The following is an 18,911-nucleotide window of genomic DNA, read 5'->3' on the forward strand; positions in this document are numbered from 1 at the left end:
TCCAATGACTGCTAGCAAGGACAGCCTCATCAGGTATTATTAACAACATAGTTTGTAATTATAAAAATAATTGTGGGGTCACAAATTCAAGACAATGACCTTGGTAAAGACCAAGGAGGAAAATGGCGCTATAGGAGAGAAATCTAATTTAGAGGCCTCACAGAAGTTGAAAGTAAATATGAGAAACAATTCTCAATGTTTGTATGATGGGAGAAGAATCTCTTTCTAGATAGGAATAACCTTGTACCTTGCTGGGAGGGACACTATGAAACTAGGCAAGTACTCTACTATATTGGGTGGAAACAATACTTTCTTTTCAATTTTGTTATTAAACACATTTATTTTCAATAAGGTACTTTAACTTGGATTAATATCTTGTTTTCTCTTTCTAGCTTTTTGTACAACTGAACTAAAGTAGTACAGAGAGGAAGTGCTGGGTTTCAGCACCAAATCATATTATACCAATTGACGTAAGAGTAAGTACTGGTATATTGATCTCACTTGCTCATAAGTGAAAATGAAAGAATTGGCTACTCCAACACAGGACCAGCATTGACCTTGAGCAAAGACATCGTGTGACGGGCTGGATGTATTTCAGTAAAATGTATTTCCCAAGTATGCAACCAACTCCTCAGACCATATCATGTTCTGAGAACCAAAGATAGGAATATGACACAGGTGATATTTTCCTGATAGAAAGGAGGCTTAAGAGACATCAAGTCCCCTGATATAACTTTTCAGCTTACCCTCATTCAATTGCTATGAGCAAGAGGTTCTTACGTCTAAGCTGTTAACTTTTCAAGTCAACGCATCTGGACCCCTGGTTCTTAAATTCTCTCAGCAACTGTGCCTTCTAAATGGGTTAGATGTCTCATTGTTCTTATTTTGGAACACCGATTCTTTTCTCCTGTGCACTGGAAGGACGCATGATCTGCTGACCTAGACACAAGATACTAGAAACATCTTCTACATAGGAACACCTTTCAGCCCCCTATCTCTTCCCCTGCTAGCCACAGTCTTTGCAAAGGGAAGATTTCAAAAAAATCCACAACAACAAAAATCATATCACACTCAAAAATTCCTATCTCTTTGACCTGAGGGAGAGCGGGTGGATGAGTTAATGATTAAAAGTCATGCAACGTCTGAGAGCGGATATACTGTTTGCTAGAAAAGTCCACTAGCCAGCAGACTGGCAAAGACCTCTTCTCCAGAGATTTGACTTCTAGCCAAGCACTTCTCTCAGATGAGATGCTTGGGAAGTAGGTGAGCTTTCTCTGAAAATTAGTGAAACCCAGCAAGTAGGATATAGTCAAAACAAAGAAACAAGGGAAGGGCACTGATGCTGGGTGACCAAGGCCATTAACTACCCAGGCAAATGCAGTCTTGAGAACTGACTGCTCAGTGACCTTGCTTCTCCAGAGAAGGCACTGAGCCAACAGGTGGATGATCCAAACGCTGTTATGGTGGATTTAGATTTTTGCTCATTCTCTTTACTCCCGGGGAATGAGGTGGGAAAGATGTACAATGGGGCTTCTGCTATTTTTCCCCCGATCGCCAGAGGGTCTTTGTTCCAATCAGTTTTCTTTGTGTTTACAGTGCCTCTGTCTTTCAATAACACTTCTTGTTTTCTACATGCTCCCTATGGATAGCAATAGGAATGATACATTCTGTCACACTTCAAAAGAGAGAATTGGGGTGAAATTCTCATGGAAATATTCTCAGCACAGAGAAACACAGGTAAAGAACTCTCAACTCCTTAGAATATAGTTCCTAAGGCTGATGTTAGAGTCTCTGGCTTAACTTGTGATGGGCATGTTTACAACCTTAGTAAGGTTTTACTATGGTGGTTCTCCATTTGCTACAAGAACCTCAAACGATGAAAATGCTTAATTTCAAGATATTATATCCATCTACATGGGTATGTTTATAAATATGTCTATATATGTGTGTGTACATGTGTAGGGATGTGTATACTGTGTTGCTATGTACGTTTGCAAACATACATTACAGGCGTACCTTGGAGATATTGTGACTTTGGTTCCAGACACCACATAAAGCAAGTATCACAATAAAGTGAGTCACATGAATATTTTGGCTTCCCAGTGCATATAAAATCTATATTTACACTATACCATCGTCTGTTAAGTGCACAATAGCATTTTGTCTAAAAAAATGTACATACATTAATTAAAAAATAATGCTGTTAGAAAAATGGCATCAATAGACTTGCTCAATGCAGGCTTGCCACAAAGGTACAATTTGTAAAAATTGCAATAAGGCAAAGCGCAGTAAAACGAGGTACACCTGTACTGTATACCAGCAGTCCCCAACTTTTTTGGCACCAGGGACTGGTTTCGTGGAAGGCAATTTTTCCACGGACAGGGGTTGGGGAGGGATAGTTCAGGTGGTAATGTGAGCAGTGGGGAGCAGCAGACGAAGCTCTGCTGCCCACCGCCTGCCTCCTGCTGTGCGGCCCGGTTCCTAACAGGGGGTTGGGGACATCTGCTGTATAGTATGTATGTTTGCATATCTGTGTCAAATTCCAAAAGTAGAATATCATATCCAAAGGATAATTCTTTATTCCTAAATAGTCTATTTAATTGAGACAGAATGAGTTTCATCCTTTTTTAGAAAATATATGAATATGCCTTGATTTATCCATCTTCCGGAGGTACTGAGACCTATCACAGTGGTATCACTCTGGAAGTCCCATCACTTGCATACTAGAAGCTCTCAGATGGATTTTTGTGGTCCCAGCTTTAAGTGTCTGCTCTCCACAACTCTCCTCTTTTCATGGCCCTTTGCAATGGAAACCAGCGTGATTCTAACTGTATTGACTCTAGTCTCCCATTCAATCACTTATGATCTCTTTAACAAGCAGGTATCAAGAATGGCTAAGAAAATTTTGCGACAAAATAGTTATAATGAGGTCTTGCCTTACAAATGTTAAAATGTACTGTCAGACTAAAATAATTAATACAGCATCCAACTGGTACAAGAAAGGGGCAACAAATACATGGAGGCTAAATAATACACTACTTAATAACCAAGAGATCACTGAAGAAGTCAAAGAGGAAATCAAAAAATACCTAGAAAAAAATGACAGTGAAAACACGATGACCCAAAACCTATGGGATGCAGCAAAAGCAGTTCTAAGAGGGAAGTTTATAGCAATACAATCCTACCTCAAGAAACATCTCAAATAAACAACCTAACCTTACACCTAAAGCAATTTGAGAAAGAAGAACATAAAAACCCCAAAGTTAGCAGAAGGAAAGAAATCATAAACATCATATCAGAAATAAATGAAAAAGAAATGAAGGAAACAATAGCAAAGATCAATAACACTAAAAGCTGGTTCTTTGAGAAGGTAAACAAAACTATAAATCATTAGCCAGACTTATCAAGAAAAAAAGGGAGAAGACTCAAATCATTAGAATTAGAAATGAAAAAGGAGAAGTAACAATGGACACTGCAGACATACAAAGGATCATGAGAGATTACTGCAACCAACTATATGCCAATTAAATAGACAACTGGGAAGAAATGAACACATTCTTAGAAAAGCACAACCTTCTGAGACTGAACCAGGAAGAAATAGAAAATATAAACAGACCAATCACAAGCACTGACATTGAGACAGTGATTAAAAATCTTCCAACAAACAAAAGCCCAGGACCAGATGGCTTCACAGGCGAATTCTATCATTTAGAGAAGAGCTAACATCTATCCTTCTCAAACTCTTCCAAAAGATAGCAGAGGGAGGAACACTCCCAAACTCATTCTATGAGGCCACCATCACCCTGATACCAAAACTAGACAAAGATGTCACAAAGAAAGAAAACTACAGGCTAGTATGACTGATGAACACAGATGCAAAAATCCTCAACAAAATACTAGCAAACAGAATCCAACAGCACATTAAAAGGATCATACACCATGATCAAGTGGGGTTTAGCCCAGGAATGCACACATTCTTCAATATATGCAAATCAATCAATGTGATACACCATATTAACAAATTGAAGGAGAAAAACCAAATGATCATCTCAACAGATGCAGAAAAAGCTTTCAACAAAATTCAATGCCCACTTATGATAAAAACCCTCCAGAAAGTAGGCACAGAGGGAATGTACCTCAACATAATGAAAGCAATATATGACAAACACGCAGCCAACATTGTTCTCAATGGTGAAAAACTGGAACCATTTCCACTAAGATCAGGAACAGGACAAGGTTGTCCACTCTCACCAATATTATTCAACATAGTTTTGGAAGTTTTAGCCACAGCAATAAGAGAAGAAAAAGAAATAAAAGGAATACAAATTGGAAAAGAAGAAGTAAAGCTGTCACTGTTTGCAGATGACATGATACCATACATAGAGAATCCTAAAGATGCTACCAGAAAACTACTAGAGCTAATCAATGAATTTGGTAAAACAGAAGGATACAAAATTAATGCACAGCAATCTCTTGCATTCCTATACATCAATGATGAAAAATCTGAAAGAGAAATTAAGGAAACACTCCCATTTACCACTGTAACAAAAAGAATAAAATACCTAGGAATAAACCTACCAAAGGAGACAAAAGACCTGTATGCACAAAACTATAAGACACTGACGAAAGAAATTAAAGATGATACAAACAGATGGAGAGATATACCATGTTCTTGGATTGGAAGCATCAACATTGTGAAAATGACTATACTACCCAAAGCAATCTACAGATTCAATGCAATCCCTATCAAACTACCAATGGCATTTTTCAAAGAACTAGAACAAAAAATTTCACAATTTGTATGGAAACACTAAAGACCCCGAATAGCCAAAGCAATCTTGAGAAAGACAAACAGAGCTGGAGGTATCAGGTTCCTGGACTTCAGACTATACTGCAAAGCTACAGTAATCAAGACAGTGTGGTACTGGCACAAAAACAGAAATATAGAACAATGGAACAGGATAGAAAGCCCAGAGATAAATCCATGCGCATATGGTCGCCTTATTATTATTATTATTTTTTGCGGTATGCAGGCCTCTCACTGTTGTGGCCTCTCCCATTGCGGAGCACAGGCTCCGGACGCGCAGGCTCAGTGGCCATGGCTCATGGGCCCAGCTGCTCCGCAGCACATGGGATCTTCCCGTACCGGGCCACGAACCCGCGTCCCCTGCATAGGCAGGCGGACTCTCAACCACTGCGCCACCAAGGAAGCCCTGGTCGCCTTATTTTTAATAAAGGAGGCAAGAATATACAATGGAGAAAAGATAGCCTCTTCAATAAGTAGTACTGGGAAGACTGGACAGCTACATGTAAAAGAATGAAATTAGAACACTCCCTAACACCATACACAGAAATAAACTCAAAATGGATTAAAGACCCAAATGTAAGGCCAGACACTATCAAACTCTTAGAGGAAAACATAGGCAGAACACTCTATGACATAAATCACAGCAAGATCCTTTTTGACCCACCTCCTAGAGAAATGGAAATAAAAACAAAAATAAACAAATGGGACCTAACAAAACTTAAAAGCTTTTGCACAGCAAATGAAACCATAAACAAGATGAAAAGACAACCCTCAGAATTGGAGAAAATATATGCAAATGAAGCAACTGACAAAGGATTAATCTCCAAAACTTACAAGCAGCTCAATATCAAAAAAACAAACAACCCAATCGAAAAACGGGCAGAAGACCTAAACAGACATTTCTCCAAAGAAGATATACAGATAGCCGACAAACACGTGAAAGGATGCTCAGCATCACTAATCATTAGAGAAATGCAAATCAAAACTACAATGAGGTATCACCTCACACCAGTCAGAATGGCCATCATCAAGAAATCTACAAACAATAAATGCTGGAGAGGGAGTGGAGAAAAGGGAACCCTCTTGCACTGTTGGTGGGAATGTAAATTGATACAGCCACTACGGAGAGCAGTATGGAAGTTCCTTCAAAAACTAAAAATAGAACTACCATATGACCCAGCAATCCCACTACTGGGCATATACCCTGAGAAAATCATAATTCAAAAAGAGTCATTGCAGCTCTATTTACAATAGCCAGGACATGGAAACAACCTAAGTGTCCATCAACAGATGAATGGATAAAGAAGATGTGGCACAAATATACAATGGAATATTACTCAGCCATAAAAAACGAAATTGAGTTATTTGTAGTGAGGTGGATGGACCTAGAGTCTGTCATACAGATTGAAGTAAGTCAGAAAGAGAAAAACAAATACTGTATGCTAACACATATATATGGAATCTAAGAAAAAAAGGTTATGAAGAACCTAGGAGCAGGACAGGAATAATGACACAGATGCAGAGAATGGACTTGAGGACATGGGGAGGGGGAAGGGTAAGCTGGGACTAAGTGAGAGAGTGGCATGGACTAATATATACTACCAAATATAAAACAGATAGCTAGTGGGAAGCAGCCGCATAGCACAGGGAGATCAGCTCAGTGCTTTGTGACCACCTAGAGGGGTGGGATAGGGAGGGTGGGAGGGAGGTGCAAGAGGGAGGAGATATGGGGATGGATATATGTATATGTATAGCTGATTCACTTTGTTATAAAGTAGAAACTAACACACCATTGTAAAGCAATTATACTCTAATAGATTTTTTTTTTAAAAAAAGGAAAGGGGTAGAACAATGAACACAACAGTTGTCAACAGTATGAAGAAAAACAGCATGCATAGTACAAGCCCAATTTAATTTAAAATATTGAGATGTATAAATAAAAAGGTAATATGGTTATCTCTGGGTGGTACAATTATGGGCTCTTGGTTTTTTTTGGGTTTTTGACTTGTATTATTTTTGTAAACGGGAAAATATTTTTTAAAAAATAGAAAAAAGCTAAGTTTAAAAAGGTAAATCACAAACTGGGAAAAATATTTGAAAGCAGTAATAGTATAATAATCTTAACATATAAAAAATTGCCCCCAAAATTAATACCAGAAAGGCAGCGAACACAGAATTTTTAAGTGGGTTGAAATAACATGTAAGAACAATAAGCATAAAAACTGTTTAACCACATCAGTAATCAAATAGGAAGTTAAAACTTTAAGACTGAATTTTCTCAAATTGTCAAAGATTAAAAATAACCCATAACAGTAAAAGTTAATGAGGAACCTATTAGTTGGGTATTCCCATATGTTACTTTAAATGATACTACAGGCCCAAATTCTTTGTCTGAAATTTTTGGAGCTGTGTTTCAGACTTCAGAATTCTTTAGATTTTAAAGAAGACAGAAAATAAGACATGTAGTATACATTAAATAGAACCTCCAGCTAGGTGAGAGGCTGTACCCCATAATCAAGCACATACATTTTTGCTGTTAAGCATGTAAATATTCACAAGAAATTGAATACTTGAAGGACTGGAAACAGCCTCATTTCTGTTGATGACAGTTTCTTCCACAAAATAAGCTCAGGTCAGAGTTTGCGGTGAAATGAGTTAAGAAAAAAAATGTATGATTTTCAGAGTTTTTTAGATTTCAGAATTGTTGATAATGAATTCTGAACTGTTCATACAATCTTCCTGAAAATCTCTTTGGCCACACGATTGTAAATTTAGACTTTAAAAAGATTATACCTTTTGACCTACTTCTGGGAGGAACTAAACAGAAATGCAGACAAAAGAATTATCCTCAAGGATGTTCATGATAATTTCATTTGTAACAATAAAAAAGAAATCAGCATGGAAGACAAACATAAAGTAATGGTTATATTGTGGGACAGACAAATAAAAGTATATTATTGGCTGAGAAGGATACTTAATAACTCAGGAAAAGGCTCCATACTTACTGCTGAATGAAAAAAATCAAGACAAAACTTCATTTTTAGTGTGATGTCAATTAAAAAATACATATATCTGTAATATAAGAGACTTGAAGAAAATACACCAAAATACTAATAAAGATTAGAACTAAACATTGGGATTATGGGTGATATTTATTGTCTTATCTATATCTTTCAAATTTTTTGTAATAAGCATGAAATAATTTTTACAATTATTAAGGTAGTTTTCTACATAGGATTTATCTTATTCATCTTACTATTTATCGGGGGCCATTACATAAACACTGGCAGGAGGTACGTGTCCCACAAATATATACACGTGACTCTAAATTGTTCCTCCCCTTTCACCATCACTTTCTTCAGGGAGTTTGACTTATGGTGCTGAAGCCCTGAAGGAGGTTACCACACTCGCCAGCTCATAAGAGTGGTGGGAGCTGGGGGAACAGCTACTCTCCATGAAATCACAGCCATAACTTACTTGACACCTGCTGAAAAGCTCACCACAGGGAATAAGAGCCCATCTGTGTTGAAGTTCTCAAACATCCCCTGCACAGGCTGCCCATTGATGCGGAAAGAGATGCTGGGTGCTCCGAGGTCCAGGCAACAGCTCACCACGTCGTCTGACTTCAGGAGGTGCTGGTTGATGGAGGCCACGGCTCTGGGTATGCGGCCTGGTGAGCAAAGAACAGGAAGAAGGTGTGTAGGACTCTGGGGGAGATGCTCACAGGTGAGGTGAGCAATGAGAAACGGTTTCCTAAGCTTTGTGAACAGGCAGCCCAAGATGAGATGAGTCCCAGAGGAAAGTCTCAAGCTGCCAGGAATAAGAACAAACAAGAATTCAACCCGTTCAACACGTGCTCAGATTCTGGCCTGGTGTATGAAGTAACGGGCAAACCGCTTTGCTGGGTGTGGCTCCTAGAGTGTGTATGTCTGTGTGTTTATTCACAGATGGTGGAAGACCTTGCTCTCTTCTATTTCCTCTAAAAGACATGGCCACCTCGGCACTGGATGCAGGAGCCATCCGAGTGACTAAGAGCAAGGCCATCCAGCCACAAAATGGTGCAGCATAGTTTACTTGCTTGTTTTAAAGAATTTTATTACTTCAGTGAGGCAGGATAACACATTGTCAGTTATACGCTGTATTGGTTGATTTTTGTGGTTGTTGCCTATCTTTCATAAGATGATTTGTCATTTCCTGACCTAACTTAAAGTAGTGAGAAAATCATCTCTTAGGTTTTCTATGTCACACCATCCCATTCTGGAAGTTCTAGAAGTAAATTATCGTAACCGCTCCTCCCATCCCCCTACCAAGTTTTCAGTTCTATTGGAAAGGGAGCAACAAAGGGGCAAAAGTCAGGTATTAAATGGGGTTTCAAGCAAAACATTTATAAAGGTATATCTTGTTTCTTGATCATGGAAGCAATACACATTCATTATAGATGTTAATTGTGTATACAGAAAAGTATAAACAAGGAAAAAAATGTTACAATAAATTTTTTTGACTTTTTCACATATATTTAAATATTCACCCAAACTGGGATATTGTAGATTTTATAAATTGTTTTTTCTATTTATCACATTGCAAATATTTGATTGTATAATGGAATATTCATTAGAAACTAGATTTTTAATAGCTTCATAATATGCCATGAAAAGGCAATTTTAAAAAAATCCCCTTATGATGACTATGTGAGTTCATAAATTCTGTACATATATCTATGGTATGTAATATTTCTAATCTTAGTTTAGAACTCTTTTTCAGTGGTTACTGCTATTCTAGTAATAGATTCCAAACTAAGAGGTGGATTTTAAAATAGTGAAACTACTACATTCTCCTTAATAAAAAAATTTAGGTACCCCCATGTGGTTGTTTTGGTTGACTGACAAACTCATATTGTATTCCCTCCCACCCTTCCACAAACAGGAATGAGGCTCCACACTGTGCCAGATACTGTACTTGGGGCTGGGAATCAAAGACTGAGGATCCCGTTTCCGTTCCTAAGAAATCCATAGTCTTGTGGAAAATAAACATTCAAATAAAGAACTACATATAACTATTGGAATGAAGGTATACATGATGAGATGCCTTTAGAGGTAGAAGAAGGTGCAAAGTCAGCCTGGGAGTATGGAACAAGTTAAAACTTGAAGAATGAAAGGTTCACTAGATAAATGAGAAAGAAAAGAGCATTCCAGACAGAAGGAACAGCTTATGCAAGAGGAGTGTATGAGTATGTGACATTTGCAGAATGGCTAGAGTTTGGTGAGGCTGGAATGTGGGGCTTATGGGGGCCTGATGAGGGGTGATAGGGGAATAAAGGATGTAGAACTTGGACCACTGGCACTGCAACAGGGCGAAAGCACCTAATATATTCAATGCATATTTTGAATGAACTATTCCATAGAGAGTAACTGGAAGAGGCTGACACATTGCAAACCACAATAAATGCTATTACTATTGCTTTTATAACTCCAGACATGTTCATTACTAGGCTAACAGAACAGCTTACCAGAACATTGTATGGATATTATGCCCTTTATAATATTAGGTAAAAATAACAATATGGAGAATCATAGCATTGAGGGCTGAGTCTAGTAAAGTGATTTGAAAATTGAGTTACTGAAACCAATAAATCCCTTTATTGAAAGACTGTGCTCAAAAACGGTCACTTTCACATACATTTACGATGTATTTGACGCTTTTAGCACAACCAATAGAAATGTGATGCTGTAGAAAGGAAAAGCAAATATGTCAGACAGTTTTTTTTTTTTTTTTCCTCAGACAGTTTTTTTAAATTGCCTCAACTGCTTTTCCAGATATTAGGAATTCTGAGTAATCCTCGGACCACCTACTGGGACAGTCTGGGAAGTCTTGTGGCCTCTGTTAGTCTGAAGAAACCTCCCCTGCCTTAGAGGCTCAGGACCACCTGAAGGTCCCAGGAAGCTTGGAAAGGCTGTTCCAAGCCTAGCATTTTTAAGATAAAGGGAAAAGCCACTTTATCATATGCCGTACATCTTCTAATGAACCTAAGGATGTAATACTGAGGGATTTCGTCTCTTCTGATGAGTAATGTAGACAACTGGAAACACTGATGCTCAGCATTTCCATCGCCCCGCGCACCGCAGAGTTAGGCGTTAAAACGTAAACACAAATATTCAGGCAATTGGAAAGCGAGAAGATCCAAATACATAAAAATGCTGGTGTTCTACAACTACTCCTTGACCCCTCTCCACACAGCGCTAGGGTTGGAAAAGTCCAAGTCACAGTGGGGTGTGTTTTGATAGATGAACCAATACCCTGGAGCTCATCTTAGTAGGGAGACACGTAAAGACCCTCTCATCCAAGTTTGACTGTACAGCTAATTTGTCCTCATGAGTCAGAAGTCCTAAGAAATCAGGAAACACAATTTTATTCCATTCATTTACTTTCTGTATCACTTCTCTCTTGGGAAGGTGAATTCCTTTGCTTATTCCAATTTTGCAGGGGAAAAAGTTGCAAAAGGGAAGGGTAGGTGTGATTTCCTCCTGTGAAATTGCTCCCTAACCAGTGATGTACTATATAGGCTGCTCTGAGCCAAATTCACCCCTGACTGCAGCTCTGAAAGGCTACGTATGTAAAGGCTACATCAGGAGAGAGAAAATGATGACAAGAAAAGAGCCATTCGTCTGAAAGGAGAATCACAGTGGCTGGGTTGACTCAGGAGTCTGTAGGGAGAGTTGGGCAGGGCTGAGATGGGGGATATTTGTACAGCTGTTTCTTGAAAGTGACTTCATAGGCTTTGGTGGCTAAAAAGACCAATTAAGGTTGGCCTCCCCTTACACAGAGAAAAAGCTCATTCATATTCCCAGGATGTCACTTTAAAACTTCCTTTCCCATTCGGCATGAAACTGGGTTCTTTTCCCCCTCAGGATGGGGCTAATCTCATGATCTTGAGTGAGATACGTGGAACTCTGGACTTGGTCTTTATGATGACGGTTGACTTCATAGGCACTGAAGGAGAGAAATCATATTTACTTTGCATCTAGTGTGTGTCAAAAAATCCACATCCCTCATTTCATTTAAATTTCCTAAGAGCCTTGTATCATCTTCATTTTATCTGAGGAAACCAAGTCTCTGAAACCAAGTCTTTTTGCCTGGTTATAAAAACCAAATAAGTGAAGAGCTGGGATTCAAACCCAGGCATACCTCCAAAGCCATGCTGTTTCTTCTTGAATTTCTCTACTGACAAAGTGTTAAGGGCTCTGCCATTCTCTCCAACTTCGGCAACATCCTCTGTGCTTTAATAAGTAGTTAATGACCAGTTCAAGGCAGTGGCTTAATTTGTGCACATAGATAAGTTTAAAGGTAATGGGCCATCCATGTTCTGCAAATGGCATTATTTTGTTCTTTTTAATGGCTGAGTAATATTCCATTGTATATATGTACCACATCTCCTTTATCCATTCCTCTGTTGATGGACATTTAGGTTGCTTCCATGTCCTGGCTATTGTAAATAGTGCTGTAATGAGCACTGGGGTGCATGTATCTATTCAAATTATGCTTTTCTCTGAATATATGCCCAGGAGTGGGATTGCTGGGTCATATGGTAGTTCTATTTTTAGTTTTTTAAGGAACCTCCATACTGTTCTCCATAGTGGCTGTACCAGTTTACATTCCCACCAACAGTGCAGGTGGGTTCCCTTCTCTCCACACCCTCTCCAGCATTTATTGTTTGTAGATTTTTTCCATGATAGCCATTCTGATCCATGTGAGGTGATACCTCACTGTAGTTTTGACTTGCATTTCTCTAATAATTAGTGATGTTGAGCATCTTTTCATGTGCTTTTGGGCCACCTGTATGCCTTCTTTGGAGAAATGTCTATTTAGATCTTCCACCCATATTTTGATTGGGTTGTTTGTTTGTTTTGATATTGAGCTGCATGAACTTTTTGTATATTTTGGAGATTAACCCCTTGTCATTTTCTTTGTTTGCAAATATTTTCTTTCATTCCTAGAGACTTTCATACTGAGTGAAGTAAGTCAGACAGAGAGAGACAAATATCATATGATATCACTTATATGTGGAATCTAAAAAAAAGGGTACAAATGAACTTATTTACAAAACAGAAGTAGAGTCACAGATGTAGAAAACAAATTTATGGTTACCAGGGGATAAGGGGAGGAGGAATAAATTGGGAGATTGGGATTGACATATACACACTACTATACATAAAATACATAACTAATAAGGACCTTCTGTATAGCACAGGGAACTCTACTCAATACTCTGTAATGGTCTATATGGAAAAAGAATCTTAAAAAAAAGAATGGATATATGTATATGTATAATTGATTCACTTTGCAGTACACCTGAAACTAACACAACACTGTAAATCAACTCTACTCCAATTAAAAAAAAAATAAAGGTAATGGACTTGGGCATTTACATCTCAAGGAAAAGAAGAAAAACTGTCAGACCAGTTTCTACTCTCTCTCCCTAGCCACCCTCCATTCCCTCCTGTAGTAAGTTAGAGAGTCACTTCACTTCATTTCTACATCAGACAATTACCCTTTCATCAGATAGTCCAGAATTCACTGCTGTCCTGGTAGAAGCCATTAACAGAAACCTTATTTCTTCTGCTGGAGCACACGATGACATATTCATCTGTAGTGCCTTCTGCAAGATATATGTTCCCTGTGTGCTGGTTGGAGAATTCAGAATGATGCCCAAACCCAAGGAAGTTTTGTGTTTTAGTGAGCATGAAAGGTGCCAATTTTGTAGACGCTGGTTTCTCTACATCTCACCACAGGCTGAAGGCTGAGGGGTGAAGTCCCCCAAATGCACCTATATGGAGTTATATTACTATCTGAATAATGTTCAGAGAGCCACAGTCAGCTTTTGAAAAACTGAATCCCAAGCCCCCTTCCCCTGTATTTCCAATCAGATGAGCCCTTGCTAGTAATGACCGTGTGGGCTCAGCACATCTGGCTTCCTGGTCTTGAGCAGACAAGAGGAAAGAAGGGAACACTGTACACTCCTGGGCACTGCACACTCCTGGAACAATACACAACTGGATGGATGTCCACGTCCTGAAATGCACTGACAGCAGCCCTTTCTGGATGCACAACGAGTGGGCTGTCTGCCTCCTGACTCACTGATGTATTTATTCTGCAGACTTTAAAAAGGGATATGCCAAGTGCCCCATGGAGGGGCATGGAGGGCAGTGAAATCTAGAAAAGATGGAGTAAATGTTTTCCTTTGAGAATGGTTAGTTTCTCTCTGAAACTAGGGGCCATTTTGCTTCATCCAAGGGTCTTGGTGACTTCGTATTTCCTTAACCAATCTAGAGTTCTCGTTAGGTGCAGCCTGGGATCCAGAGAATACGCTTGACTCATATGGTGAGGACAGGGCAGGAGCTGAATGGCAACCAGCAGGCAGGAGGTAATGATTTTCTCACCTCTGTCCCACTCATTCCCCCACAGATTCAATTTTATCAAACTCAGGAGCTGTAGATGTGTGTGAGTATAATGACTCCTTCTTTTCAAATCACTTCCCCAGAGACAACTTCCTGAGAGCCTTATGCCATCTGATGATAATCTAAGCTAAAGGCTACTACGACCATATCACTACGGAAACAGTGGCTCTACGATGGGGCTCTGAGAACCAAGAGGAGAAGATCCATCCCCAGCCCCCATGAAAATGGAACCAGGGAAGGTTAAGCTGGGAGGATATGAGAACAAGACTGCCACTTCACTCTAAGCCATCATCCTGCCCTTTTGTACACACTTTTGTCTGTACCACACTGTCGCCTGGGACACACAAAAACAGACGCAGACGATTTCTTCCCATACATGATCCCAGATAAAGAAGTACATAAATAAATGTTTACACCATTCCTAAAAGTTAAAAAATGTTTATACTGAATATAAAACAGCACAAAATTTTTTTTTAAAAAAACATACTGATCAATTGAAAGTAAAGACCAACTGTAAGAAACATGTCACCAGGACCTGAGCTACTGGTTTTAGCTGGAAGCTAAGGGAAGAAGGAAAACATGATGGATAATGTAGTTCTCAGATACAAAAGAAAATACATACTTTTGTCCTGTGGAGCCAAACTTTTCCCTGGTACTGGATTTAAGGAGGAATGTGTGTCCTGGTTCCTTATGTAAGAGTCACGCAGCACAATGCTTACCTAAGGAATTTCTGTAAGGGACACAATGTCTCCCCACAGACACAGGCCATGGACATGCTTTGGGGAAAGCATCAATGTCTATATAAAAAAAGGAAGCATAGAATTCCTTTAAGAGATTAGCATCTACTGTGTGTCAGGCACAGACCCAGACACCTTACAAAGTGTATCATGAAGCAATATGTTGCATCGACAAAATGACGGACTTGTATCAGATGTGGCTCCGTCCCAGTGTGATTGGGAATAAGTTAAACATCCTTGTGTTCAGTTTCCATGTCTGTAACATGAGATCAATATTATCCACCTTACAGAGTCACTGTAAGAATAAAATGAGAGAAAAAATGTACAAAAGATATGTAGCCTACTGCCCAGTAAGTAAATGCTCAGTCTTTTTCTCCTTCCTTGTTTACCCATATAATCTTGACAAGTCTATGCAATTAGGATTGTACAGAAGCAGACACTGAGCTTGAGAAAAGTTAAGTAATCTGTACTAGACAATTCAGCTGAAGTGCCAGACTCATGGTTTAAATGTAGGACAGTCTCATTTCAGATGTGAAATTTCTCATTTCCTGCTTAACCATCTAATTAGTAGAGACTTGAGTCTATATCATTTCAACAAGTGACCATTTCAGTTTGAACAATTTGAGCATCAATCATCCTCAGGAAGAGATAAGGGGCCAAAGCTTTGGCAAGGTGCTCACCTGACCAAAGGTGAAGTCCATCAAAGCCATAGGAGTATAGGTCATCGCCAACACCATTGCCCCCCCATCCTTCTCCGCCTCCGGGGTATGGGGCATAGCCTGAGGAAGAGGCCCAGCCCACCCGCAGGTGCGTGGGCTCTGCTGTGAGGAAGGGGTCCACCTGGTCGATGATTAGCTCGAAGTACCACTTCTTGTACTGTGCTGAGCCCTCAGCGACTCCCAGGAAGATGTTTGGCCGAATACTGAAATTAAACATGGGACAGGTGACATCTACAGACTCTTAAGAAGTGAAAAGCAAATTGAACCAGACCATAGGAGGCATCAGCCCAACTAAACCAAGGGCAAGAGCAATTTTGTGATTTTTGTCTTGTTCTAAAGTAGAAAAAGCTTCGAGCCTCCAACACTGGATCAAGTTCTTAGTGGGAGGTGTCGGGACAACATTAATTCCCTTATAAAATATAAAGGATATCTCTTCAAATATTCTATTCAAGGCAACCAACATTTACTGAGTGCCATCCATGGGTAAAGATGCTGAAAACATCATACAGAGTTGTATGATTACAAACCCTTGTTTCCTTCTCTAAGTGAAAGAACTGACTTACTCAAGTTCCATCTTCTGGTAAATAGGTTTAAGCACCCCCAAACCATTTTCATAGCACCAGCTTTTCCCCCTAGGCTTTATTAATAACAATGGCCTCTTGAAAGCATTAAGAAGTCACTATTAGAAATAATTCAGACAGAGAAAGAGAAATACTGCATGGTATCACTTACCTGTGGATTCTAAAAAAAAGAAAAAGAAAAAGTCCAACTCATAGAAAGAGCAGAAAAGTGGTTTCCAGAGAGTAGGGGTAGGATTGGGGGGATAGGGAGAGATTGGTAAAAGGGCACAAACGTTCACTTATAAGGTAAATAAAGTCTGAGGATTTAACATGTTGACTATAGTTGATAACACTGTATTGTGTAATTGAAATTCACTAAGAGAGCAGAACTCACATGTTCTCATTTTAAAAAAAAAAGGTAAATGTGTGAGGTGCTGGATGTGTTGATTAACTCGATGGGGAGAATTCTTTCACAATGTATATGTGTATCAAACCATCACATCGTATATTTTAAATATCTTACACTTTTGTCAATTATACCTCAATAAAGCTAAAAAAAATTCAAGCTTGATGACAAAAAAGGTGGAGGGGGTATGTGGAGACATCACTATTAGGCAACTTTGTTAAGGGATAGAGGTCTTAATGTATCCAGCAAAAATGGTGAAAAAGCTTGGCACAAACCACTTGGAGTTGTCCTGGTTGGAATCCTACTCTTAGAGGTCCACTGGCCTGGGCTGGGGCTATGTCAGTTTTGGGTCCACAAGGGAAAAAACAGACTGGTACTCAGAAGAAAGTCTGTGTGATGCCTACAGACCAGAGCCTGCTCTACACTTCTGAGGGGAGGTTCTTTTCTCACATTGCAGGGTAGAGAGCGGGCCTAGGTGGAAAGTTGCTGAAGTTGCTCCCTGGTCCAGGCCCAGTGAGTTCATGATTCCCATGTGGCCGCATATATGGACCAGTAGGCCAGGGTTCTGCATGGGCTCGTGATCTTCATCCTGGCCTTCACAGATGGCCCTAGGGTAAATGGCCATGTGCCAGAGGATACAAGAAATCATGGTCTCGGGCTTCCCTGGTGGCGCAGTGGTTGAGAATCCGCCTGCTGATGCAGGGACACGGGTTCGTGCCCCGGTCCGGGAAGATCCCACATGCCGCGGAGCGGCTGGGCCCGTGAGCCATGGCCGCTGAGGCTGCGCGTCCGGAGCCTGTGCTCCGCAACGGGAGAGGCCACGGCAGTGAGAGGCCCACGAAATCATGGTCTCACCATGGGACATCCACTCGATTAAAAGATTTTTAGAAAAAAAAGTTGGTACAGCAAAATAAAAATAAATACATTAGGAAGAAGGTATAAGATGTGCAATAATGTTTAATATAAAACATGGTAGACCCCTCTCTCAAGGCCAAATTCTTTAGCCCTCAGATGGTATATTTACTCTACCTTTGGCTGCTTTACGGGAGAAGTTTGAGAAACTCAGCTGAAGCGATTGGAGTACAAGGCCCTAAAAAAGTACACATTTGCCTGGTCTCGTCTTTATGCGGCTGCATCAGCACAGAAATGATGCACAGGTGGCTTTGGAGTTGAGATCGGCCCTCTTCCTTTCCTTTCTGGGGACAAGATGGGCATTTGGAATGACGGTGGTGGCCTTACCTTGTCACATCGTTAATCAGCCGCGTCTGCAGGAGCAGGTTTCTCCGGGGCAGCAAGTTGTCACAGATCAGATTCTGGTTGGCTCTCACTGCAACCCCATTGCAGAGACAGAGGGAACACAGCACATCCAGAACCTGCAGCAGGACACATGCCGCCAGACCTTAGGACCACTGGGAGGGCACAGCAGGCAGGACCTGATGGCCACAGCACATGAAGGAAGCAGGTCTCGTGAAGGTGGGGGCCAGGTGACAGGTGCGAAGACCTGTTTAGAGTCAAGAAAGCTGCACCTGTCTCACCAGGCATGAGTGAGTGATGCCCGGGAGCCTGCTACCCCTCGGGAAAATGAGGCTGGGCTTCTTTCTAACTGCTCTGCCCTAGTCTTGTGCCCCATCCCTCCAAACTAGGCATGTCACCTGTGGTCACTGTTTTGTTAAAGTGGGTAAGGGTCTGAGCTCTGAAGACAGCCTGTCTAGGTTAATATCCCAGCCAGGGCCAGGACTAGGGGGAGGTGAGTTATCTAAGGCACAACTTCCTCTCAGGGTAGGTGCTAGAGGGCCCTCCGTGGGCCTCAAACTGACACTTGTGCTCCTGCCAGGCCCTGGAGGCCCTCTGCAGAAGATCAGTAGGCATTCATACAGTGCTTGCTGAAACACACTGCGATTCCCATTTGGCTAAGGTCCCTTGCTCGTAGCAGGCTTGGGACTCACGTGGGTGGAGTAGAGAGGAGAGCAGGGCAGATTCCGAGTCTTGGGTCTCTTGCTGTGATATTATCAAAGTTCACTAAGATACCCTTATATTCCTAGAAATCCCGATTCAAAAACATTTCACCTACCGTTTCTCCCCCTTAGAGTGAAAGCAAACCACAAGAGCAAGCAAACCAGGCAGCCCCTGAATCTACCGGACCCATCGTGAGCTGTTCCTAACCCACATCGTTCTCCAGCCACCTGGGAGATGGGAACAGCCTCTGGCCGCTTCTGCCACGTGCTGGCCT

The 18,911-nt window shown here is 40.5% G+C and overlaps 1 protein-coding gene across 9 annotated transcripts in view; it reads right to left on the reverse strand.

The window, feature by feature from the left end:
- The window catches only part of RYR3 (ryanodine receptor 3), a 550,085-nt gene that overhangs the window by 224,860 nt on the left and 306,314 nt on the right, over window positions 1-18,911 (reverse strand). For all 9 annotated transcript variants that reach the window (XM_067028902.1, XM_067028901.1, XM_059058605.2 and 6 more), the window contains 3 exons: window positions 17,921-18,054; window positions 15,677-15,918; window positions 8,285-8,477 (listed from right to left, as the gene is read on the reverse strand). In XM_067028902.1, the coding sequence (XP_066885003.1) occupies window positions 8,285-8,477; window positions 15,677-15,918; window positions 17,921-18,054 (569 nt within the window). The remainder of the gene's footprint in view (window positions 1-8,284; window positions 8,478-15,676; window positions 15,919-17,920; window positions 18,055-18,911) is intronic.

Source organism: Kogia breviceps, chromosome 3 (assembly GCF_026419965.1).
Source record: "Kogia breviceps isolate mKogBre1 chromosome 3, mKogBre1 haplotype 1, whole genome shotgun sequence".
NCBI lineage: Eukaryota > Metazoa > Chordata > Mammalia > Artiodactyla > Physeteridae > Kogia > Kogia breviceps.